Source organism: Acinonyx jubatus, chromosome A2 (assembly GCF_027475565.1).
Source record: "Acinonyx jubatus isolate Ajub_Pintada_27869175 chromosome A2, VMU_Ajub_asm_v1.0, whole genome shotgun sequence".
NCBI classification, from domain to species: Eukaryota; Metazoa; Chordata; class Mammalia; order Carnivora; family Felidae; genus Acinonyx; species Acinonyx jubatus.
In genome coordinates, this window is record NC_069383.1 from 128224395 (window position 1) to 128250000 (window position 25606).

At 40.9% G+C, this 25606-nt stretch overlaps 1 protein-coding gene across 17 annotated transcripts in view; it reads left to right on the forward strand.

The window, feature by feature from the left end:
- The window catches only part of FOXP1 (forkhead box P1), a 591936-nt gene that overhangs the window by 516784 nt on the left and 49546 nt on the right, over positions 1–25606 (forward strand). For all 17 annotated transcript variants that reach the window (XM_053219058.1, XM_027042471.2, XM_053219069.1 and 14 more), the window contains one exon: positions 17854–17958. In XM_053219058.1, coding sequence (XP_053075033.1) covers positions 17854–17958 — 105 coding nt within the window. The remainder of the gene's footprint in view (positions 1–17853; positions 17959–25606) is intronic.

Consider the following 25606-nt stretch of genomic DNA (forward strand, 5'->3'; position numbering starts at 1 on the left):
GCAACAGATATGCTAGCCAGAGAATTCTCTTAACTGTAATTCTCCTTTTTGTTTGTACTCAAAAATAACATCCTGATGGGCTCCTCGGTGCCTCTGCACATACAGAGCACAATTGCCACAGCCCAGGTGGTGTTAATATGGGACAATCCCCCGGGCACATGTCGCCAAGAGTTGTACAGCTTGTTCAGTGTCTTCGTCCATATGGCAGTCTGTACCATTCACAGGAAGGCGTCGGGGCTGTGCCTGGTGGGTACTGTGGTCAATGTAGTGTGAAGAGAAGGCTTCCACTCACAGCAGCCTCTGTGGTACAGTTTGTCTTACGGTAGATCTGAGCTATAACATGCTTACACACACACACGCACTCTCAACTAAGGGACTCCAGAAGAGCTTTGCTGGTTTCCTTCCCCCTCCTCTTCTTCCGTCCCCCACACCTCTCCCGCCTTCGTTTTCCAAAATGAAACAAACGGTTAACTGAGCAGGTATAATTCAGGTGCATGAAACATACCTGGATTACAGAAAGGCCATGAAAACACACACACATACACACACACACACACATTTTTCTAGGTGGTTGTTCATGGATAACTCAATTTAGAGAATACTTGCCTGTACTAGAATTCTTCTGTACACTCTGTGGCTTTTGTTCCTTTTTTGCATTGTAAGTTGCAAAGCCTGTTTTCATGGTACAGTTTGGGCTAGTGGTTTTGGTTTTTCCGTCTTCGAATGCAAAAGGGGAAAAGGAAAAGAAAATCATGACTGGGCTCAGAAATCTGAGAGTAAAACATTCCCTGGAGGTGTTAGAACTGAAAAGGGAGAACGAAGGCAACAGAGGTTTCCCAGTGAAGAAGGTGAAAATAGGAACCGCTTTAGGAGGCACTTTGGGAAATTTACCAGAAGGCAGAGCCTTCCCATTTATATACCTAAATGCTGTTCCGCTTTTGTGTAACTATTTGTATTCTTGTTTGGTAAACAAACAGACCCCATAGCAACTGTAGCTGATGATATTTATACTACCTGTAAGACTTCCCTAAACAAACAGACATACTTTTATGACCTTCAAATTTCATTCCTTTTATAGTCAAGGAAATCGGACTAATGCCAGGTTGGTTGGTTGATCTTTCTTTCTTTCTTTCTTTCTTTCTTTCTTTCTTTCTTTCTTTCTTTCTTTCTTTCTTTCTTTTTGATTCCTTTCCTTACCTTTCTTTCCTTCTTTCTTTCCTTCCTTTTTTTCTTTCTGCCCCTCTCTCTCTCTCCCTCTCCCTCCTGCCTTCTTTATTTCTTTGTTTCTTCCTTTCCTTTCCTTAACCTTTCCTTACCTTTCTTTCCTTCCTTCCTTTCTTTTTCTCTCCCTCCCTCCCTTCCTCCTTCCCCTACCTTCCTCCTTCCCTCCCTCTCCCTTTCCCCTTCCTCTCTCTCTCCCTTCCTTCTTTCCTTCCTTCCTTCTTTTTTTATACTTTGAAGTCCATTTCTGAAGGATGTTTCCTATGTGTGTATTTCACATCTTGGCTGTGAATGTTGAGTTTGAAGGTGTATTATGACAGAAGGAAAGAAAAACCTGAAGTGTTTGTGTAAATGATACGGTATTTGCTTTCAAGAGGGACCGTTGAGTCATCTGGTGGAATTTTAGGTTATATATCAGAAAGGCTAAAACTCTACCGAAAGTATTACTATAGACCTTAGATTTGGACAGGCATCTCTGGCCACGTCTCTACCTTTTATATCTAAAATATTGATGGAAACATTCCTGTACGTATGAGCCCCTATCTTCAACTTCCCTTTTTCCACATGAGTCATATTTATGACAAGAACAAGAAGTCTCGTGTTAAAGATCAGTGTGAGAAATAAATGGCAGTTTGCTTTATTTAGAAAAAAAAAATTGACACCAAGAGCTGGAATAATCCAGTGGTGTTTGAATAAATTAGAGGGATTGTACAGGCAAAAAGAAAAAGAAACTTAACAAGGAAAAATGGGAAGTTGTCCAGAGTTCAACAAAACTGGGTTCCTGAGTGGGTCAGAAGTCGCTGGACAGTACTGAGGTGCATCCATTCATTCAGCAGAACTTACCAAACCCTCAGCACCTGCCAAGTGTCCTAGGCTGTAGGGCATGCAGCTGTGAGCTTGACGAAGTCTGTCCTCATGGAGCTGACAGTACAGCAGAAGTAGAACAAACAAACAATTACGTAATAAAAAGAAACAAATTCTGAAAAAAAATAATAAAGCAAGGAAGAGAGAGGACTGGGTCTCGCAAACTTCTGTGAGGAAGTGACCCTTGAACAGATGGAGAGAAGTGACGGAACAGTCCTCAGGGCTTAAGACACAGCAGAAGCAGAGGCCTTGAGGCAGGGACAGAAAGAACATGTTTGGCTGGACCATGGCCCATACCTCGTTTAGTGTGGGGGTGGCTGTGTTGTTTAGTGGTTATAGGTGTGGACTCTGAATCTGGACTGCCTGCATTCCACTACAGGCTGCCCACTGAAGTGACTTAACCTCAGTGTGCCTCGGTTTGCCATCTGTGAAATGGGCATGTAGCAGGCTGTGACACATAGCAGGTGCTCAGTAAATATTGAGTACTGTTCATTATTGTCAGAGTGGTCTGTTCGTTCGAACCGCATCTATTGAGCATTTATTATATATTAACCATATAGGTTCAGGAAATTAAATAAAGGGCCACCACCTAGTTCTTCCCCTGAAGCAGCTCACAGCCTAATCAGAGAGACATACAGGGAGAGAGTTACTTGCAACACAGTATAAAAAATGCAGTGATATGAACATATACAAAATGTGACACTGTAGGATTTGTGTTTTTTTTTTTAACGGTTATTTATTTTTGAGACAGAGAGAGACAGAGCATGAGTGGGGGAGGGGCAGAGAGGGAGACACAGAATCGGAAGCAGGCTCCAGGCTCTGAGCCATCAGTCCAGAGCCCGACGCGGGGCTCAAACTCACGGACCGCGAGATCGTGACCTGAGCTGAAGTCGGACGCTTAACCGACTGAGCCACCCAGGCGCCCCAAGTAGGATTTGTTTTAAATGAGTACTAGAGGAATATCACACTGGATGTATTTCCACTCCCACCCCCACATAGGTAGCAGGTGAGATTTTTGAATACAGTGAGCTCCAGGAAGGAAGGTTCCCTGTCTCTCTTGTTGATTGCTAACCTCCTGATCATCCAGCATAGCCAGCCTGGTATAAGAGGTGCGAAATTTCATTGCAGAGAGACTAGATGAAATCCACAGAAGAAGGTGAACGAATAGAATGTTAAAGATTAAGAACCCGTTAGGTGTAGTTATATATTTGCTACCCTTTGGCCACAGATTGTACGAGAACCTGTTCAGTCTTGTGGATCCTTACAGAGGATGCAAACAGGGAAAAAATCTGGGTTTCTGTTAAGCGTGCTCCTCAACCCTGAGTGAACTTGCAGTAGAATCATTTGGAGGACTGGCTGACCTACAGGCTGCCAAACCTCAGTCCCAGTGCTTCTGATTCAGTTATTTGGGGAAGGGCCTAAGAATGTGCATCTCTGACAAGTTCCCAGGGGCCTTACTTTGAGAACCACTGCTCTCACACATCCACAGGCCGTGGCGTTCTTCCCCTGCTACTATTCAAAGTGACAGAGAAGTGACGGAGAGAAAGAGACAAGTTCTTAACACCGCGACCCAGTGTAAACTATTTTACAGAACAAAAATTCTCTTAAGATTTCCTCATGCTGGCCTTTTAATTAATTTTAAGCGCTCTTGTTTTGTTTTTCTGGGTTTTTTTTTTTTATGTCCAAAGATGATTTTTGTGCCTCAGCCATCTGCCTGCTCTCTCTCTCTCGTAGCAGTTGAGCTCCTACTGATACTGTAAGGCCCACATCAAATATTACAGCATTTTATGTTCGATCCGTCTGTTCAATTCTCTTTCTCCCCAAATGGAAAATTGGGTACAGCTCTTTCAGAGAGGAAGAAAACTGGCAGTGACCTCCAAATGTATTTGATTATTCACTCCATCATTAATAAAAGTGTTGAGCATACGTCCACACTGTGTTTTTAATTTGTTACACACGTGTGTAATATAGTACCTGTAATATAAAAAATTAGAAGCTAAGGGTGAGAAATAGGCACCCATATACCCACATGTATATTCTCAGAAAAGTCCTACTGTTGCTTTAACACATGCATACAGAAACTATAATATTATCTTACTGCTCCCCACCGGGTCTTCTTATGAATCCCAGTTTGAGACTCTGATCTAGGAACCCAACGTGATGTTTATCACAAAATCAGTGTTTGCTTAAAACCTGCCAAAATAAAGGTAGGGAAGAGTTTAATCCAGCGAACGTTAATGAAGCGCCTTGTCCTACAGAGAAATAATGGTAATTACATAAAGTAGGGGATAGATCTAAGGAAACCTAAATGCAAGTGCCTAATGGTTTTCAGCCAATTTGTATCTGTACGTTGCTTGTGCCCTTGTCTGCTGCTTACTCATCTGGCCCTCACACTTTACTTACATGATTCTTCTGGGTCTTGAGTATAATTGTGCTGGCTTCCATAGACTGTTCCGGAGGAAGGACTAAGAAGAATTAGTGTTGAACTTTTATTTATGTTCTTTGGTTTTCTTGGGTAACTGTTGGTACCTCTAACATATGGACACGTTCCACATAGACCTTGTGAGTCACCAGTGCAAACACACTCGCATTGACATAATGAGAATGCCTGCCTAATGGTGTTAATAATTTTTGGATTAGTGGTCCCTATGTCTGTATTGACACAGTTGCTCACAGCCACTCTTTGGAAGGCATTCTGTTTTCTTAGCGAGATCCCAGTGTTAAGACTGCCAGTGGTAAACTCTCGTAAACTGAGGATGGCCCTTAGTGGTGTAAAAAACAAGAGGTAGACTCCTGCCTTCCCTTTCTTTTTTTCTCCTCTTTCTTTATTCCTCCATTCATCACCACGCACACGTGCACACTCTGCTCTTGTCATCTCCTGCTCGCTGTTTGTGACACTCAGGCTCTCATTCTCTGCTCCATTGTCCTGCTGGGGCACATACTCCGGGCGTCTGAGAATCAAGATGGCGTGTTCTGCCCAGTGTCGCTGAAGGGAGAGACGGGGCAGATCGGTGATGTGGGTGGGGAGGAAGAGAAGCGTCCATCTCATGATCATGGCATCCCGCCCCAGGTTGGGTACATCTGACCGTTGACTTTTAAAGTGAGTAACCTAAGTCAGTAAAGTAGCGTAGTACCAAAAGGAATATGGTACCAAATGCCCAAAAATAAAAATCTAAAAAATACATCTGTCAAAGTAAGTAAGTAAAGCCAGTTACTAGTCCCATCTCCAGCCTGCCCATGAGATGCCCCTAGATCCCATGTTTTACAGCTTTACGTCCTAGGAGCATTGGATGTAGTGCACTCCGTTGTGGTAGCCCTTGGGGGGTTTTGTCCAGTAAGTTCAGGATGACCCGGAGGCTCTCTCTTCTCCCTTGAAAATTCTAATTATAAGTGTGTCTTCAGAGACTTGCCACTCATTGTTAACTCGGGAAGATAATCCAGCTAGAGACTGAATCTCCTTGCAGAATAGGTCTTAAACTTTTGGTTTCCCAAACTTCAGTCATCTGAGTATGTGTCCCATTATCATGAGGTTAGCCATATCTATGTATCATTTCTATTATTCTCTTCAAATCAAGTCATTTTTTAAATTATAATTTTTTTTTTTGAGAGAGAGTGTGCACAGGCGTTGGGGAAGGGACACACAGAGAGAGAGAGAATCCTAAGCAGGCTCCAAGCTGACAGCACGGAGCCTGATGCGGGGCTTGATCTCACGAACCGAGATATCGTGACCTGAGCTGAAATCAAGAGTCAGACGCTTAACTGACTGAACCATCCAGCCTCCTGTCAAGTCATTTTTTTTAATTTAAGTCCAATAAGCCTCATCCTAAGAAATGATACCTATGAAATCAGAGGCTGGAGATACTAGATATGTTTTTAACTAATATAAATTAGAATAAATGTGCCAGTTTTTTAAAAAATACACATTCTGGTTTCATGTGATATTTTATGGGCCACTGTCGAGTGCATGCATGTCAAATATTGGAATATTTTTGTAGGATTTCCTCTTTTTTAAAAACTTTTTTTAATGTTTATTTTTGAAAGAGATTGAGGGGAGGGGCAGAGAGAGAGGGAGACACAGAATCCGAAGCAGGCTCCAGGCTCTGAGCTGTCAGCACAGAACCTCGTGCAGGGCTTGAACCCACAAACCATGAGATCATGACCTGAACCAAAGTCAGAAACTTAACTGACTGAGCCACCCAGGTGCCCCTAGGCTTTCCTCTTTTTGCTGAAGAGAGGGACTTTGACTGAATATGGTACTGTGCCAAGTGAATTGAAACCCTGCTTTCATGGTATGTTTACCCTGGTTTCCTAGAAAAGCCCAAAACTATCATTTATCTTCCTAAAAATCTAATTCCCCATCCTATTTATTCACCCATACATCTTACACTTCCGGGTTCGGGGATAGCAACCAGACGGGGAGCCAGGGGGCTGTGATGTTTAGAGTTGTCACATTCACCGATTCATCAGTTTATGGCAGGGTATTCCTGATAGATCAGTGTAGTATCTGGAGACATCATTCTCAGATGAAAGCACTCACCAAATTTGGGTTAATGTGAAATTGGTGTTTATTAGACAGGAAATACTCCTTTCCCCATGCTAACTTCCTTCAGTCTTACCTGCTTTGTGATACTAAATTTTAAAAAGCCTTGCCTGTATTTCTTAGGTAACAGGGCCAGGCAGCCTTTTTTTTTTTTTTTTTTTTGAGTCTGCAACTCTTGCTTGGTGAGGAGTGCCCAGGGTCACCCCTTTCCATTTTTATCCATCTCTAACTTGTTTGCCAACCCACAGTGAATAGGGCACCCCATGACCACTCCTTTAAGAAGCCAGAAAGGCTCCTTTAATAACAGTCCTTTTTAGGTCAGATGCTGAACAGGGAGCTCTCAAGAGACTTGGTATACAAGTTGTGGTCCGTGGCCCCACACCATTGATATCACACACGAGCTTCGCAGACATACACAGTCTCAGGCCCCAACCCAGAAGTACTAAAGTAGAATCTGCATGTTAAAAAGATATCCCAGTGATTTCTATCCATAATAAACTTTGAGAAGCATGACTATAAGGAAAGCAATGGAAGAGGAGGGCTGCGTTTCCTTACGCTTCCGTACAAACATCCTCCATCTTTTAAGCCCAGTCAGCATTGACTTTTAGTCCTGCCGTGGCCAGTTATTGTCATATCTCCGTATACCTTTTAACTAATTATTGCTTAATATTTTTCTTAAAACTGACTAACCTAAATAGATTTCATGAAAATTAAACACTGAGGGTGCCTGGGTGGCTCAGTTAGTTGAGCATCTGACTCTTATGGTGGCTCAGGTCTTGAGTTCAGGTTGATGAGTTCAAGTCCTGCGTTGGGCTCCCTATTGGAGCGCAACTTAAAAAAAAAAAAATGTGACACTGACAAGTCATGAATCTGATGTATTGGTCGAGTTTTTTTTTTCCTAGTACACATGAACCTGACTTCATAACTATGAAAGTGAGGATATTTGTATATCATTCGAACTCACCCCACGCACCGCTTTTGTGGGCCCTGCCCTGAGGGCCATTGCAGGGAAGGGAACCCTGTATTTCTTACAGGATAATCTGTAATGCAAGGGGGGAGGGGAAACTCCTGGACCTAAGGAGTTAAAAGCTTGTACTTGAGATATAAAGTTAGTTGAGGTAGCCCTCACATCTCGAGGCACAATATTGAGAGCAGATAATAACAATAATCTCAATCATTGTTTAAAAGCACAAATCTGGCACTTAATAGACTAATTCACAGTCACTCCAATTGCAAGTTTTACTCATGAATATCATATCACAAGGGAATGTGAAATCCTCTAATTAAACATGATTTGAAAAGCAGCAGAAAATTGAGATGATGAGCGTTGTGGGGAAGGAGAGTCAAGGATTCACTGCATGAGCGAGTGAGAGAGAGAGAAGCGTGTGTGTGTTCCAGGTGGTGGACACTCCATCTTCACTCCCTCTAGCCTGGGCTGTGTCGTGGGCTTTCCTCCAACACCCTTCTCTCTGTGTAAGGTTATAGAAATGCTGGCCCACGTACTTGTGGAAAACCAATAGAGAAACACGTAGGATGGCGTATTTCTGAGATGAGGGAAAAGCAAAATGAAGGTAGTACGCTAGAAAAATGTCTGAGCCGTCTCCCAGGTTTCGATGGGCCTTGAGAAGCCCGCCTGCTTCCTGAAGTGTTTTCAGTGAAAGTGAAAGGAGAAAGGTCATGTTTACAAAGCTGCCAGGAAAAAGGATGCTGTACTCGCATCCTCATTTCCCGTTTCCACACGTCATTTGCGCGTTTGTAGTCAGGTGTGAGACCTTCTCCTCCTCTTACTGCAGCGGGACCCATGAAGAAACTCGACCTGTCATTTTACTTTCCGTAAGGGACTTTGACTTCCACCTGGTTTGCGGGATATACACAATAGTAGGAAAGACGTCAGAAGGATCAACTCTAGCATGGAAAATTGTGGGAGAGATTTAAGTAATCTTCTCTTCTGCTGCTGTTCATCCGCATCGCTCCATATTACGAGGTCCACTGTGATGGCGTTCCAAAGCCAACTCACCTAGTTTGGTGTCATGGAAACCGACATGTTGTATATATCATAAATGTATCAGTTAGTTCATGAACATTTGGTACAAATAAATCTGAAGGCATGTTTTCTGATACCACTTCATCACCAGAAATCAAATTCGTAATCCCATCTCTAAACCTGAGAAATCCCTGGTCTGATACTTAAAATGTCATTGAAACTAGGATGCGGTAGCAGAGTAGAAGGCAGGGAAATGTGATAAGAAGTAAAAAGTGAAGCGAGAGAAAGAGAGAAAGTGGTACCATTTCTGTGTAAGTTGTCATTAAAGAATTAAACAAATACAAGAAGAAGCTGTAAAATAGGGGCTTTCAGGGGCGCCTGGGTGGCTCAGTCGGTTAAGCGTCTGACTCTTGATCTCAGCTCAGGTCTTGATCTCAGGGTCGTGAGTTCAAGCCCCCCACTAGGCTCCATGCTGTGCGTGGCGCCTACTTAAAAAAAAAAAAGTGGCTTTCATGGACACTTGCCGTGGTTATGATCACAGTTTAATGTAAGGCACTTTTAAGTACTAGGTAGTCCTGAAACTGTATCAGGAGAACATCTTTCTGGAAACCTGAGGTATCTGGAGTCGTTAAATGTTTTGGCAGAGAGTGAGCAGCCCCTTGCCACCCAGCCAAGATCACGGGCTGTGACAGATCTGAGAGAGAGAGAGATTCTGTGACTGAAGTGGTAATGGGGTGGACAGAAGCAAGCACGTGCACGGGGACAAGAGAGCAAAGAATTGGAAAAAAGACCAGGAGAGACTTGAGCCGCAGGGAGGCAATAGTTCATTTTCTCAGAGAACTGGTCTTCGTCCGTAGTAACCTCGGTGCCTGTCTCAGGGGGTCAGTATGCCCCTAATTTTGGCTGGCTGAATGAGAGGCCAAATGGTGGGAAAGAGGGAGGTGATCAGTGGCAAAGAGAGGGAGGCAGAACCGCTCCTAAGCGGTCGAAGGTGGCAGCAAGGGGATCGCTTGCAGTTTGGGGGGGGGTCTTTCTAGAGGGTGAGGAATAGTTTAGAAGGTAAAAGCTTCCTGCTCCACAGCCGCGGTAAGGATCCGTTAGTCCTTACTAGAAGGCATAGACGACCTTCGTCCCTTCAGTCAGTAATCACTAAGCACCTCCTCCTCATTCATCCACAAGGTGTGTCATTTTTGCCCAGTGCCTGTGTGCAACATGTACCAAAAGTGGATTTATGTTCAGTTGGTTTTTGACAAAGTGCCAAGACAATTCGTTGAAGAGAGAACTAGAATGACCTTTCCATCAAATGGTCCTGGGACAACATGCCAAAAATATGAAGTTGGGACCTCTTCCTCACACCCTATACAAAAATTAAGATGAGTGATAGACGTAAATGTGACAGCCAGAACTCTCAGAAGAAAACATAGGAATAAATCTTCGTTACCTTAGATTAGTCAGTGGGTTATTCGATGTGACACCAAAATCACATGGAACTACAGAAAAAACAGACAAATGGGACTTCATCAAAATCAGAGACTTGTGCTTGAGAGCACACCATCAAGAACCTGGCAAGGTAGTCCACAAAATGGGAGTAACTATTTGTAAATCATTTTTGTGATAAGAAACTGAGATGCAAAAAAATATGTATGTATGTATATTTAAAACGTCATTCAAGAGTAAAAAGACAAATGACCCAGTTTTTAAAAACTGGACAAATAATTTGAATAGACATTTCTCTAAGGAAGATACACAGCACATGAAAAGCACAGCACATGAAAAGATGCTCAACAGTATTAAATGGTAAGTAAATACAAATCAGAAACACAAAAAAATACCACTTTACATGCAGTGAGGTGGCAAGGTTAAAGACAACAGGTCTTGGCAAGTATATGGAGAAACTGGAACCCTCAAATAAACCTGGTTAGAATATAAGGTAGTGCGGCTGATTTTAACACTGGTCTGGTGGTTCCTCCACGTGTTCACCAGAGTTACCCCATGACCTGACAGTTCTGTTCTTAGATATATACACCCAAAAGAATTGAAAACATGTATTCATTCATATACCTGCACTCTCATATCAGCACTGCTCACAATAACTGGAATGTGGAAACAGCCTGAATGTCCATCAATGGATAAATTGATGGACATACACAAAAAATGTTATGCATACACGAAAAATGGATACACAAGCACACACACACACACACACACACACACACAGTGGGATACTACTATTCAGCTGAAAAAAAGAAATGAAGTCCTTATATACACTACAGGGATGATGGACCTCCAAAGCACTGTGCTAAGTGGAAGAAGGCAGACACAAAAAGCACATCTTGTATGATGCTGTTTATATGAAATGTCCAGAATAAGCATATGTCTAGAAACAGAAGATTAGTGGTGGGAAGGAACTGAAGGTTGAGAAGAAATGGGGAGTGATTGCTAATGGGTATAGGATTCCTTTTTGGTGTGATAGAAATGTTCTAAAATTATATGCGATGTGGTTACACAATTCTGAACATATTCAAAACCATTGAATTATATACTTTAAAAGAGTGAATCGTATGGTATGTGAATCTCTCAGTAACACTTAAAAAAGAAAAACATATTTCACAATTTTTTTATTTAAAAAATTTTTTTTACAGGAAAAAAGAGTGTGGGAGCAGGGGATGGGCAGAGAGAGAGGGGGGACAGAGGATCTGAAGCAGGCTCAGTGCTGAAAGCAGAGAGCCCGATGCAGGGCTTGAACTCAGGAACATGAGATCATGACCTGAGCCCAAGTCACATGTTTCACCAACTGAGCTACCCAGGCGCCCCAATATTTCACAATTTTGAGTGATTAGAGAATGACCAGCAGTCTTTCACAACTCAATTAATAAAATAACATGCCAGTGAAATAAAATACATTTTATAATTTGGGGTTAACTTGGGGGGAGTGTGACAAAGGGAAACTATAAAACTAGTGCACACAGATGCAGACTTTTGTTTACAGTCGAATCAGGAATTTGGAGAGGAAGAAAACAGAGCACACTTGGAAAAGAGCGAAAACACAAATTGGGGTAGACTCAGAAGAGAAACAGGAGAACCTGGGTCAGGGCACAGGAAAAGCTGGGTGCACTGTCAGCCGAAAGGGGAACTGCCTTTAAGTTGGCTGACACTGAGTACAGTGAGGTGTGCACACAGAAAACTAACTTACAGGACTCATACAGACACTCAAGAGAATGGACTGAAATGAGAACTTGTTCTTAGTTGCAGTAGATGAATTTAATGATTGCAGTTTCAAGTTGTCATTAAGAAGTGAACTTGGAAGGGGGCACCTGGGTGGCTCAGTCGGTTGAGCATCCGACTTCAGCACAGGTCATGATCTCACATGATCTCAACTCTGTGAGTGGGAGCCCCACGTCAGGCTCTGTGCTGACAGCTCGGAGCCTGGAGCCCGCTTCAGATTCTGTGTCTCCCTCTCTCTCTGCCCCTCCCCCACTTGTGCTCTGTCTCTCTGTCAAAAATAAATAAACATTTAAAAAATAAAAAATCTTCTCAGAGGCGCAAGTCTGTATTGAAATTAGGACTTTGGCGGGTATACTTTGACATAAGAAGAATAAATAGGAAAAATTCTTAAATAAATGTCTTTGAAAATGACACCATTACACCATACAGAAGAACATATACTGTGTGTGATATCATGTAAGGTCCGGAATTGTTATTACATACTTATATGTAATTGTATTTATGGCAAGTTGGTTCTCTCTAATCTGAAATGCTGTCACTGTTCTCGTGTTAAAAAAAACATTTAATTTTTAAATACCAAGGATTATTAAGAGCAGTTTAAATCACCTGGCTTTTCTTGACTGCACACTATTTGTATTTCATATTATTAGAAGTAAAATTAAATAAAAGAAGGTGTCACAACCCTGTTTTCTCGAGTGGATAGGCATCATTCTGGCCTTCACCTTCAAGAATAAAAAAAAAAAGGCAAACACTAAGTGAATGATACATCCACGGCAAAATCCAATAGCCTAGCATAATTATTTATTGTCTCTTATTCCTGAATCCATGTAACATTTGTTGAGCCCATGTCCTATGTGAGTGTGTGGAGATGAGTCCGATGCAATCCCTGCCCCTGGGATTTTTAACCTGGGAGTTTGTAGTAAAAAATAATTTATTAAAAAGTTGACTCTATATTTTTGAAAGTTTAAGTTTGGACCAACATTTTTAAATCCCTTCAAAACCAAATATGTCTTTATTCATCCTTGGCTTTGGCAGCTTTCCGGAAGTATATACTTTGCACGTTGCTGAGTTTACCTAGGACAGCTTATTGAAATGATTGGGCTCACTGATTTTACCTGACCGTCGGGTCCTTGGATTGCCGTCTTCCACCATGTTTCAGCCTATAAACATGTATAAGTAATTCAAGTTAAAAAACATTTTTTACTCATTTTCTTCTTTCACGTTTTGGCCCATCCCAAAAGGCAGTCAGAATATAAATGTTTGTTCCACATTTCCAGTGAAACAGAAGAGCTCCCATTCACAAGTACAGCTGGTATACTACACAGCGTGCTTGAAAGGCCAGGAGCTGGACTCAGCCACCCATGCTGTGCGCTTTGCTGTGCCACTGTCAAGGAAGATGGCAGTCTCAAAGTTGAGTCCTGAGTCGCACTTGATTTTGTCATGTGTGCACATATAGGTATATATTCATAGATGTAAATGAAAAAAATTAACAGTCGAACAGCACAGCCTTCCTACAGTGCATAAAATAAAAACTTCAAACGTGACATGGTGAAAATTCTGTTTCTTCACCACCTCTGACAGTGTGTTTTCTTACGGGTTTTTCCAGAGATGCTCTGTCAGAGCACTACTGCCAGCCTGTTTCTTTTCCTTTCAAAGCCTAGCATTTTATTTCAGACAACCATGTATTTAAAAGTATCCAATTATACTCACTGGCCACGCAGGTCATGGTGGCCTAAGCCAGTGGTCCTGCGCACCAGGATGCTTCAAAACCTTATTAAAAATGTTTGGATCCCCATGAAGTCCTACTGTACCTAAGTTTACCAGGACATCTGGTTAGGAATGGGGTTGATTGGGTTTCATCTTTTGTGGAATCAGGAGTGCTGATAAACGAAGCCAAGATTTAGGGGAGCCTGGATGGCTCAGTCGGTTAAGTGTCAGACTCTTGAATTCAGTTCAGGTCGTGTTCTCATGGTTATGAGATCAAGCCCTGCTTCAGGCTCTGCACTGAGTGTGGAGCCTGCTTGAGATATTCTCTCTCTCTTAATTAATCAATTTATTAATTTTTCAAAAAAGGAAGTAAAGATTTCAAAGTTTCAAGTCCTACACCTGCTCGTGGTCGTCATTAACCAGCTTTATTTGGAACACATGTTAGCTGGGAACACCAGTCTGGCTGTAAATTTCAGTAAGCTGCGTTGTGGGACATCCATCACTGAACACTTTTAGAAGTGCTTTTTTTTCAGGGGCGCCTGGGTGCCTCAGCTGGTTAAGCTTCCTGCTTCAGCTCAGGCCACGATCTCATGGTTTGTGAGTTCAGGCGCCGTGCCGGGCTCTGTGCTGATAGCTCGGAGCCTGGAGCCTGCTTCTATTTTCTCACCCTCTCTCTCTGCCCTTCCCGAACCACTCCCAAAAAATAAGTAAAAATTTTTTAAAACAGTATTTTTTCCTTCACAGCATGAATAAAAGTATCTGTGAGACGCACAAAATAAATAGAAGTACTGAATTATATATCAAACATGAAAAACAGGTGGCAGTATATAGTATGTTTCCATTTTCATAAACTAGTGATGTGTTAGAAGAAAAAGCACAATAACGTACCAGATGTTAACAGTGTTATTATCTAGGGTGGGTTAATTCCGTGTGGAGTGGGGATAGGGTGGCAGGGGAATGGACTTTCTTTAGTAGCCGTCTCAGCGTTATCGCTGTGTGAACTTAGGAAAATAAGAGCATATCTTATTTTCATAGTAAATGTTGTTTTAATGTAGAGGCAAGTTTTCAAGAGGTATTCTGAGTATGTAACTATGTACATGTGTGTGAGGGTTTTGGGTTTCTTTAGTTCTGGGAGCCTTGTCTTTCTATAAAGTCTTAGTGGACAGTCCTTTGTTCTCACTCTGAAAAATCAGGATACCAAGTTGAACTAAAAATAAATTCTTGGAGCAGAATAGTTTTTATTCAGGCCGCAGGGCCTTCACAAATAACCTAACCAAAAAGCCAGAGGGATGGGGTGGGGGGAGAAAGGATGGCAGAGCCCATGTTAAATCATGTATATTTTATTTGTAATCATAAATTCCTCCAGCGAACACCTACCATTTTCTTTCATACTGTTAGTTTCAGGACACTCTCCGCTTAACAAAAAAAGCACAGAAGAATAACCGTTGGCAGTTTTTAACTAGTGGTATTAATTTTAAACCCTAACCAGTTGAGGCGTTTGGTTTCCAACTTAAGGAATTACACAAAGTATGTATAATGGTTAAGAACGTAGTCGGCATGCAGCATCTCTCGAGAGCAACTTGATAGAATATTCATAGTGAATTTTAAAACTGAGTACTCATTAATTGACTCATTCCATTTCTCTGAATGCATCTTGTAAAAATCAGTTATATACTGGGATGTTTGACCTGGTAAATTTTATTTTTAACATTGTTCATAGGCGTACGAAACATGAAGGGAGTCTCAGTGTCCAAAATAGAGGGACGGTTTGACCAATTTCAGTATGTAACTAGAGCTAAGATGGTTTATGGTGGGCTCTTTGCTTTAGTAAATAAGGATTTTGAAGACTAGTCGATAACAGAAATTCTTTAATAACAAGATTAGGTTAAATACAAAAGGACGAGGGGCACCTGAGTGGCTAAGTCGGTTAAGCTTCTGACTCTTAGTTTCGGCTCAGGTCGTGGTCACGCGGTTCGTGGGTTCAAGCCCCACATCTGACTCTGCTGACTGTGCAGAGTCAGCTTTGGATTTGGATCCTCTGTCTCTCCCCTCTCTGCCCTTCCCCCTGCCTCACACGTGCATGCTCTCTCTCCCTCAGTAAACATTTTTGAAAATATTTATAAATGGGTGATAGAAATCTTCGTGCCTTAATTTCTGAAAAATGTGTATTATATATTTTTATAGATATAAAAAATTTTAACATTATGAAAATATTTTAATTAATCTTAATGAAGTTGGTAAAGAACATAACTATGGTTAGGTTTGTTTTTCTTTCCATGCTATTGATAGGAATAGTTTTCATTTTCACTGGTTTCCCTCCCTCAGAATAGCTGAGAATTCAGTCCTTAGAAGGACTCTTTAGTTTCAAATATTGTCAGTAATTTTTTGAAATTCTGTTTTTGTATCATGTCTATTTTTCTAGTGTTAGTGAGGTATAACTGATGTAGAGCATTGTATAAGTTGTACAGCATAATGATTTGACTTACATGTATCATGACATGATTACCAAAATAGTTACACTAACATCATCTTAGGTCATCATTTCTAATTTATTGTTTAAAAATTCTGAAGATGTGGGGCGCCTGGATGGCTTCAGTTAGTTGAGCGTCCGACTTCAGCTCAGGTCATGATCTCGCGGTTTGTGAGTTTGAGCCCTGCATCCGGTTCGCTGCTGACAGCTCAGAGCCTGGAGCCTGCTTCCAATTCTGTGTCTCCTCTCTCTGCCCTCTCTTGCTCGCACTCTGGCTCTCTCTCTCTCTCAAAAATAAATAAACATTAAAAAAAATCTGAAGATGATCTTGGATTGGTAGTAATTCTTTCCATTGGTCCAGTGGACTTTTGCCCTCTTAACTGCTTAGAGAATATCCTTTGGCCACGGGGCTGTGTACCTCTCATTATAGAGCTACCTTCGTTTACTTGTGTTACTCTTTTTCTCTCATGAGGGGCACCTTTATCAGTAAGACTTGTGTAACTTTTTTTTTTTTTTTTTGGTTTCCAGATTCATTTTCTGTTTAAAGGCAAAAAAAAAAAAAAAAAGCTGATCGCTCTTCTCAAATTATGTTAAATTTCCAACATAATTATTTAAAAGCCATAGATAGACCTATTGATCTTTGATAAGGTGTAGTTCTATGCACATGTGTGTTTACTCTTAGAGCTCCTTAGTTTAACTGTTGGTAATATGCCAAATGCGGATTCATTGTAAGTCAGGGACAAGTGGCGTTTGTGTATGTCTGCTCTGTGAATGTGAATCGATCGATAATATGTGAATACGCATCCTTGTGGTAATCTACAAGCTGCACATGTGTGCGTGCTTGCGTGTATGTGTATGGAGTCACGATTCAAGTTCAGAATCACAGACAGACAGTGGAACAAGTTGCAAAATAGCCCTTTCCTTGAAGAGAATGTGCTTGAGTATGAAACAGAACTCTGAATGTTAGTTTTACATTTCTATTTGATGGAATCTAAGGTTATGGAAATGACTGTAAAAATAATTTGTCTGAAAGAAGTCTGGATGCAGAAATCTAATAGAGAAAATATTTGAGAATATGGATCATCAGCGAGTGCAACAGATACACTTCCCCAAGCACCACATGGTGTGGATCAAAGCATCCCATGACTTGGATCCTTGTGGTCAAATCATTACATATTGATTGGAACCCCACTGAAGGATTAACCCCTTGTGTTCATGCCAAGTTTTTTCTCAGTCGTGGTGTCTATAATTTTAGGGATGTAATCTTCCTGCTGTCGCTAGTGTTTTTAAGCTAATCATCTACTTGGATATATTTGTCTTGCTAAGTTATTTGATGCTAAATTATTTAATTGCTCTATTCGGTGCTTGATAAAATTAATTTGTGAAAAGATCATACAATTATGTGAAAGCAGTTTTCTAGTGGAAGGGAGGAGGAAAATGTATAATATCCTGGGTAGAAAACAGCAAGAGAATCTCAAAATCAAGTACAGATTTGATCATTTTCATTATGTAGATTAAATGATAAATTCTAGCTTTTTAAAGAATCCTTCACAGTTTGAGTAGAGAGCTTTGCCTCTAACAAAAGCCTGTCAAACACTTTTCATACGTGGTGGTACATTTCTAACATTGGACTTGTCACAGTCTGGAATTTAACTCTTGCTTTTAGATAACAATGCAGAATTAATTTGTAAATGCCTGGGGAAAAGAAACCCTAGATTTCTCCATGTCCACTTTCAGACATGTGGGTTCCTCTTGCCTTTTAAGCCTGTTGGGATGGTTCTTGGCAACAAATTCATTCTCTTGTCCTTGTGTGTGTGTGTGTGCGTGTGTGTTTTTTTTCAGTTTGTCCCACGAGGAGCACCCCCATAGCCATCCTCTCTACGGACATGGTGTATGCAAGTGGCCAGGCTGTGAAGCGGTGTGCGAAGATTTCCAATCATTTCTGAAGTAAGAATGATTTTATATCGCTTTCTTCTCTTACATAGCTATCACCTCCCACTGCTCATGCTTTTCCTTATAAAATACCTTTTTGATGGAGGGTTTCACACCCCCATTTTGAGAATGGACTCTAGATCCTAAGGGCTAGCACGTCATCCTAGGAATAGTCCCAGAATCTGCGGAGGGTAGATGGTAAAGGGCGAAAGAGGTTCACCCAAGGGTAGTTTTGATGCTCTTGGTAAGAGTCTATCGTTTACCCATTTCCTCAGGATGACAGTGATTAAATAAAAATTTTCCCAGTACTAAATTTGCCAGAATTTAGTTTTCACTTGTATTCATTGGTCTGCATACTGAGTCACTGACATACTCTTAAGTTTACAAGACTGCTGTCACTTCACGGCCGGTTGCAGCTTAGTGACTGGTCCCCTTCATTTTTATACACATGACTTACACACTTAAGAAATGGGTGCCAAGGAAATGCTGCCAAGTTGCTTCTTACCTTTCCATCCTGGTGTTGACTTTAGTTCCAATTTTTGTCCTTATGGGGAGAATGGAGTAACTTTAAAGTATGACGAAAACTTGGATTATCCCACTTAAGTCTGTAACATTGTTAAAGTATCTCTGTAAAGAAATGATAGATTAATCATCTCAGAGTTGAAATGAAATGCTTCTGCACTACAGCTTAGTATTTCTCCTCTGTACCGTACCTTGTCCTTTGACCATATTCAGACTAAACTGCCCTATGTTATTGATACCCCATAAATTTATCGGTAGTATCACCGAATCATTGGCAGATGGGCTGAATATAATAATACATTGTATTTAGTATATTTTTATATTACGCAATAATTAAACATACGCACGCGTATCACTCCTTTATGTCCAACTTCGTGATGGCTTATAGATTGGGAGTTGGGAGGTCTTTGCTTTTGGCTTTTCCCTCTCGTTCAAGCCCCCAGAAATAGAAAACAGCTGATTTGTGTACAGGTTTCTAGTTTTGTGTGGTCTGTATATTCTTAAAGTAGTCTCTATATTTAGCCTTATGGATCTGCATACAACTAATTTAAAAACGTACCATTAAAGATCCATTCGTTGTTTACCTGAAAAGAGTTTCACTGATACGGTGTTTTAATTAATGAAGACTGTGAATCTATTTCAGAGCTTCCCAGCTTTAATATTTAACTTGATGAGCATTATGTACTCATTAGAAAGTTAAGTACTTAAAAAAATTTTCAGAAGAGATGCCTAAAATTTGTTTCTAAATATGAACAATCAAGAACAGTGATACTTTAAAGTAAGCAAAAGCCCTTTACAATTATTCTGATTCAAGCTAGTTGTGTTATTGGGCTTTGTTCTCTTATAAATCACTCATTATAAATCTTTGTTTTGTTTTTGCCTAATTGTATTTAGATAATGAGAGAAAAAGACTTTGGCAGAAACCACTTTCAAATTCTGATTTCACCTTCTTCACCAGTGCTAGCTTTGATTAATACATTGGTGCTAATTTCACTTATCTCTAGAATGGTCGATAACCATCTGTAAATAGGATGTATTTTCATAAAGTCTTTAAAAATACACAATTGCTATGACTATTCTTGGTGTATCAGTTTTAGAGCCACAAAGGGAAAAAGGCAGTTTTTCAGTATGATCCATTTAAAACATGTTGTTAATAATCAGAGTATTTCCACCCTCAACCTCAAATCAGAAGTCCATTTATCACTAAGCTGACAATTTTATATATATATATATATATATGTAATTTTTTTCTTGTGCCTCCACAATGAGATAGCACAATTTTAAACCAACCTCGTATGAAAGAAAAGAATCTAATGATCATGAAAATTGGGGCCTAGACTAATGAATTTTTTTTTAAATCCCCTTTTAAGGATATTTGGAGCCTGGATCTTTATAGGAAACCATCTGTCAATTATTGTGGTTTCGCACATGACGCGACATGTTCTTGGTTCATGTGTGCTCAGTGGATTGGGTAGCTGCTATGAACCTGCCATGGTTGCCTGTTTATTTCTTAGTACTTAATGACTTCTGTTTGGTAGAAGACTTCTGCTTGTAAGCTACAGACCTGGTTTAACCCCTTTCTCCCCTCCCCCCCCCAAGACGGCAGGGGGGAGTTGGGGAGTGATAATTGGCTCTTATAACTGGGAAGTCCAGTGGGATAGCTGCCTCAAGCATGGCTGAATCTAGAAGCTTAAACAAGCCTATTGGAGCATTGGTTTTGTGTCTGTTGGCTTGGTTTTCTTCTGTGTTGCCTTCATTCGTAGGCTCTTTCCAAGTAGAACTAAAGACGACAAATCTGTATGCCACAAGTTGATCCATCTCACAGTGCACCTCTTTTTCTGTCGTCCACCAGTAGTCCCGAGCAGGCTCCCCCTGACCCACTGACCCAGATTGAGTCACGTGTTCCAGCTTTGAGCCAGTCACAGTGTTGTAGCCAGCCTTCCTTCCATCGCATGGCCACCTCCAGAGCACATAGAGACGTTCACCCTTCACCCCACATGAACCACATGGGGGTTAGGGATGAGAGATTTGGTTCCCAAGTGTGAAAAACAAGTATATAAACCAGAAATGGGAGAGTAAATGCTGAACATGAAAGAAAAAAACCCTCGAACTCACTGCTCTCTTAATGATTTCTTGAGTTACCCATTGATTGGCCATATATGACAAATTCAGGATTCTGAGTTTCCTCTACAGCATGATTTTAGCTCTGGGAAATTCAGAGTTGTCTTCAGGTTTCAGTGTCTTGCTTAATGTAGTGGAAAATAAGTTAGTCTTCTTGCAGATTCGCTTCTCCCACATCTGTGTGCAGTCTAAAGAGTAATCAAATTGGCTCTCGTGAAACCAACTTTGCTTTCCATTGAACTGGACTGAAAGAGCTACCATATATCGTGTGGGTCAAACAGAAACCACATGGCCTCTTTGAATCATGTCATCGTGGAGTCATTGTTGATGAGAAGTGATGTTGTAAGCATTTCTTCTCAAATTGTGTCATATTTGTAGATTCTGGAAGCACCTCTTGTGGGCTCACTCTTCTTTTCCATTCTCACTCTATAGAGGGACATAACAGTCTTATGGTTTAATAAGCAAGTTGATACTAGGAGTACTTGGATTCTCCAAGGCACTTTTAGTCAACAAAATGTAGCATTGCTCTGACCTTGACTTAGTTGTTGCGTTCTAGATTTTTTCCCCACTTATCTGCTGATCCCCTGATTTTATGCTCCCCTAGTAAGAGTTTATAATTAAACAACTCAAAACTGTGCCACGGGGTCAGCTCCAAGTACTTTATATATATGGCTGACCCTTGAATAATATGGATTCGAACTGTGGAGGTCAACTTACATGCAGATTTGTTTTCTCAATAAACACATACAGTTTTAGAAATATTTCCTTAGGATTTTCTTAATATGTTATATTGTAGCTTACTTTATTGCAATATAGTATATAATACATAACAACACACAGTAATGTGTTGATCGACGTCATGTGTTGTTGGTAAGGCTTCCTATGAACAGTAGGCTATTAGCAGTTCAGTTTGGGGGGGGGGGAGTCAAAAGTTACCCATGGATTTTTGCTACCTGAGGGGTGAGGAGGGGTCAGCGTTCCTAACCCCCATGTTTTTCACGAGTCAGCTGTATGACCCATTTAATCTTCACCCCACCTAACAGTGATAATAGTAAGGTATTACTCTCAACTTACAGCTAAGGAGGCTAACACAGAGAAGTCAAGTGATTTTCCCCAAGGTCACACAGCTAGCAGGAAGTGGAGTGAAGATCCAAATCCAAGCAGTCCTGCGACAACGGGGTTAGAAGCAACACCATTTATTAACTATATGTTTTCAACTTCACGCCATAGGTGTAGAAAGAGCTTCGGAGAAAAGGCAGATGGGGTAGTGAAGCCATTTGGTATCAGTGTGTTCTTTGAGCTAGGCACACAGCCTGTGTGAGCATCAGTATCCGCACGTGTAGTTGGGGATAACAATATTAGTGACCCCCTCTCGAGGTTGTTAGAATTAAAAGGCGCATCACATAAAGTGCCTGACCCATACTAGGCACTCTTTAAAAATATATCAGTCCTTTTTTTCTTATCTATGCCCTCAAGTACATGTTTAAAAGAGGGATAATTTTAAATATCCGAACATTTCTGAGCATTCCTAGGAAAGATGTTGTAACCGTGCAGAACATTAACGTGTCAGAAGAGACTAATCTTTAATATTTGTCACCATAAATTTCTTGTCAAAAGTCCCACACAATCCAGTGTGATGGAGGGGCGAGGGGCGGCCAACTTTTTCTGTAAAGGATCTGACAGTAAATAGGGTAGATTTTTGCAGTCTGTACAGTCTCTCGCAACTACTCACCCCTGCTTTTGTAGTGTAAAAACAACCATAGGACCATGTGTAAGGGATGGGTGTTTAGATTGCTGACCTCTGACCTAGAGTAAACTTGTTGGTGTCATAACGTTTTTAGCTGAGAAATCTTTTTACATTTCCTTAGCCATTGCTGTCTTGGGTTATTTTAGTTTGGATTCACAGAGCCCTTACATTTATTCACATTTTGGGAAAACACCCATGCATGCTTTGCCCTGTTACCTCATTCACCATCCACAGTTTTTACACTTAGATGGGCTTGGGCTGTTTCCACCTGGTTTTTAGGGCTCAGTGTGAAAGGGGAAAGTGACTTTGCGTGGTAGCTGTTTTCTGATCCTCTGTTGCTGAGGCTAGTAAGAGATAACTTTTAGAGAGGCCAAGATCAGTCATTCAGGATAAAAATCCCATCTGACAGTAAAATGCCAGTGTTCACAGAGAGAGAGGTTAAAGGAAGGGAGGGGAGACTCATGGGTCTAAAAATGAGGCATATTCTTTTTTCCCTCCTGAGAGAGAAATATCGTAACTGTTGGTAAATCAGACCCAGAGATTTGACACTTTTCTGTGATCATTCTGCAGTGTTTGTTCCCAAGGTGAGGTATACCACAGGGCCCTTGATTTCAAAGATAAATACTGTACAAATAACCATCCTGTTGTCTTTCCCCCACAGCCAGCAGAGGGACGCTTTATCAGAATCAGCAGATACCCAGTCCATTGTATGCATTTATTTCCCTGTTTTTTCTCAAAACAAGTTGCAGTTTTCGTGTTGGTGTTTTGTTTTGTTGTTTTTTTTTTAACCCATCAACCACGAGTTATCATGTGACTGTTGTGTTTGTTAGCGCTGAGACCAGCAGGCGCTCCTACTCAGTCTAATGAAATCCTCCAGCCCTGCATTGCTTCCCAGCCTCTGGGAGCAGCAAAACAAAAACAAACCCGAGCCTCTCCAGATAGGTGAAGCTCCCCGCGTTCTTCCATTCTGTCCCCACTTGGATCATTTGTTGCTTTTCTTCAAACCAGGCTGCAGACACAACCTTTCCCAGTGAAAACACGGATTTATACTTCTTCCCTTGTTCTTTTTCAAAAGGGGCTCCTATCATTCTCTGACAAGGTGGAGAGTGGATTTGAAGGTTAAATCATGACCACATTTTCCCGTTTCTGACTTCAAGTGTAAAATCAGGCACAGACCCAGTTTCACAAATACAAGGTAGTCCTATGTGCTTGGGGAAAATATTTCCATCTATCCCTAGTTTTTCTTGTTGGTGGTCATTTGTGTAACATCTCAGAAGGGTGTAATTTGCGTCCTTGCTTGGTATCCATTTGAAAGGAATTTTTGTTTTTGTTTTGTTTGTATTTTTCGTGTTTTTCTCTTGAAGAAGAACACTGTGCACAGTGATCAAAACAATGCCTGTGCGTGTTGGTCAAATGTATATTGTTTATTAAAACCCAGGTAAATTTGCTCTGTGCTCTAATAGAAGCCTGGGAGAAGAAAAATGAGGGAAATGCCCACGGGACAGAACTCTGACCCTTCCAAAAGGTGGAGGACTGTAGACAGTAGAGGACATTTCATCGGTCATTGGCTTTAAAAAAAATTTTTTTTCTGTGAATTTTACTTCTCAAAACTGTGAAGAGTTTTATGTGAAAGAAACTACTAAGTGCGCCCTGTAATGTTTTCACAAGTGTTTTTATCATGGTAACATCTTGTTTACTTTAGTTCCCTGCCTAAAACTACTTGGAACATGTTAAGAAAACATCTCGAGAAAGCCTTGACAAAGAGGCTTTTGTCGAACAGCCACCGTGAGGCTGCAAGGATCACAAAGGTGTTAACTTTCCGCCCCTTAAGCACTTCCACATGAAGTTCCAGCAACGATGTTTGTGGTTTTGGAAAAACAAAGTGTATGTTAAAGAAACCAGGTATATGCTAATACATGTCGAAGGAGGCCGGATATCATAAATTGTTTCAAACCATTTGTGGCTCTCGGTTTGCATGCCTGAATGTTCTGCAGTGAAATCGCCTCCAGTTAGTGCAGGAGGCTGGAGCACATGTGGAGGGAACAGCCCTCTAGTATGTCGGGTGTGTGCAGATCCAAGCCTCCAGCCTCACCATTTAAATCTCAGGAACACAGGGACGATGCTGGTCCCCATTCAGATCCCAGGTGACAGGTCTTTGAGTAGCGTTAAGAGGAGCTCAGTATTTTTATGAATTTGACTTTTGTCCTTCTCCTGCATTTTTGAATTGCTTTAGAAAAATAAAAAGTGGGTGGGACCGGCGCACATTTTTATCCCCCTGAAAAGTCCGCCCTTTCACCTTTCTGACATTGTTCAGGAGTTCAAGACCTTTCCAAGTACTCAGAGAGGTCAGAGTGGCCTAAATACCACAGTGCCCTCTAGTGATCTATAGAATATTAGATGGAAAAGTTTAAACAATTTTGCCAAAGGTAACAGGCTCAGTGCCACCACCTTGCTCGAAAAAGAGCAAATAACCTTTGAACCCATTTTTTTCCCCAGCAAACAGACCTTCGTCAAAAATGCAAATTAAATTTATTTTTTTCTCATAGACTTCGAAAGTACTCGAGAAAACATTTTGTAAATGTCTCCTCAGTGCAGTGAAGTCTGCGTGTACCTGAGTATCACGTATACAGGACATTGTGTCGCTACAGATACATCGTTGTGCGTTCTTCTCTTTTAAGAGCCATTAGTTGCATGCTTCACGTGATCATTTCCGGTGTGTAATTAGAAGGCATTACTTAAAAGACAGGGATCATCTTTGCTCCATACTTTTATTGACACTGTCTACCATATTATGGCCATGTCTAAATGGTAAAATTTATTATTAGCAGCAGTGTCACAAAAGTCTGAGACAGCGATTTTCCTTTCAATAAAAGTAGTTAAAAACCTTTTAGAAAATCCATAATTTTGATTGCTGGTACTTCATAAATGTATAACTGGTACTTTTTAGCTGTCTCTTTAGGGAAAAATGAGTTTTATCACCTGCAGTACCTGGGTTAATGAAATTGTGTGTTGGAATTTCGCCAGGATGAAAGATGAGATCATTCCAAGACACTAATATTGGCAACAGGTCTCATAAAAAGCTCTGACTCTTGAGTGAAGTATCATTAGATTTTTTTTATTATTATTATTTTATTTAAATTGAGGGATTAAGTTAGTTGTCCTTTTCAGAGTTTCTGTGCTGGTGAGATTCTCATTTGGCATCCACATTTCAAAACCCAGTGACCTAAAAACCTGTACAGAGCCAAGAGAAACAGAGAAATGTCCATCAGTACC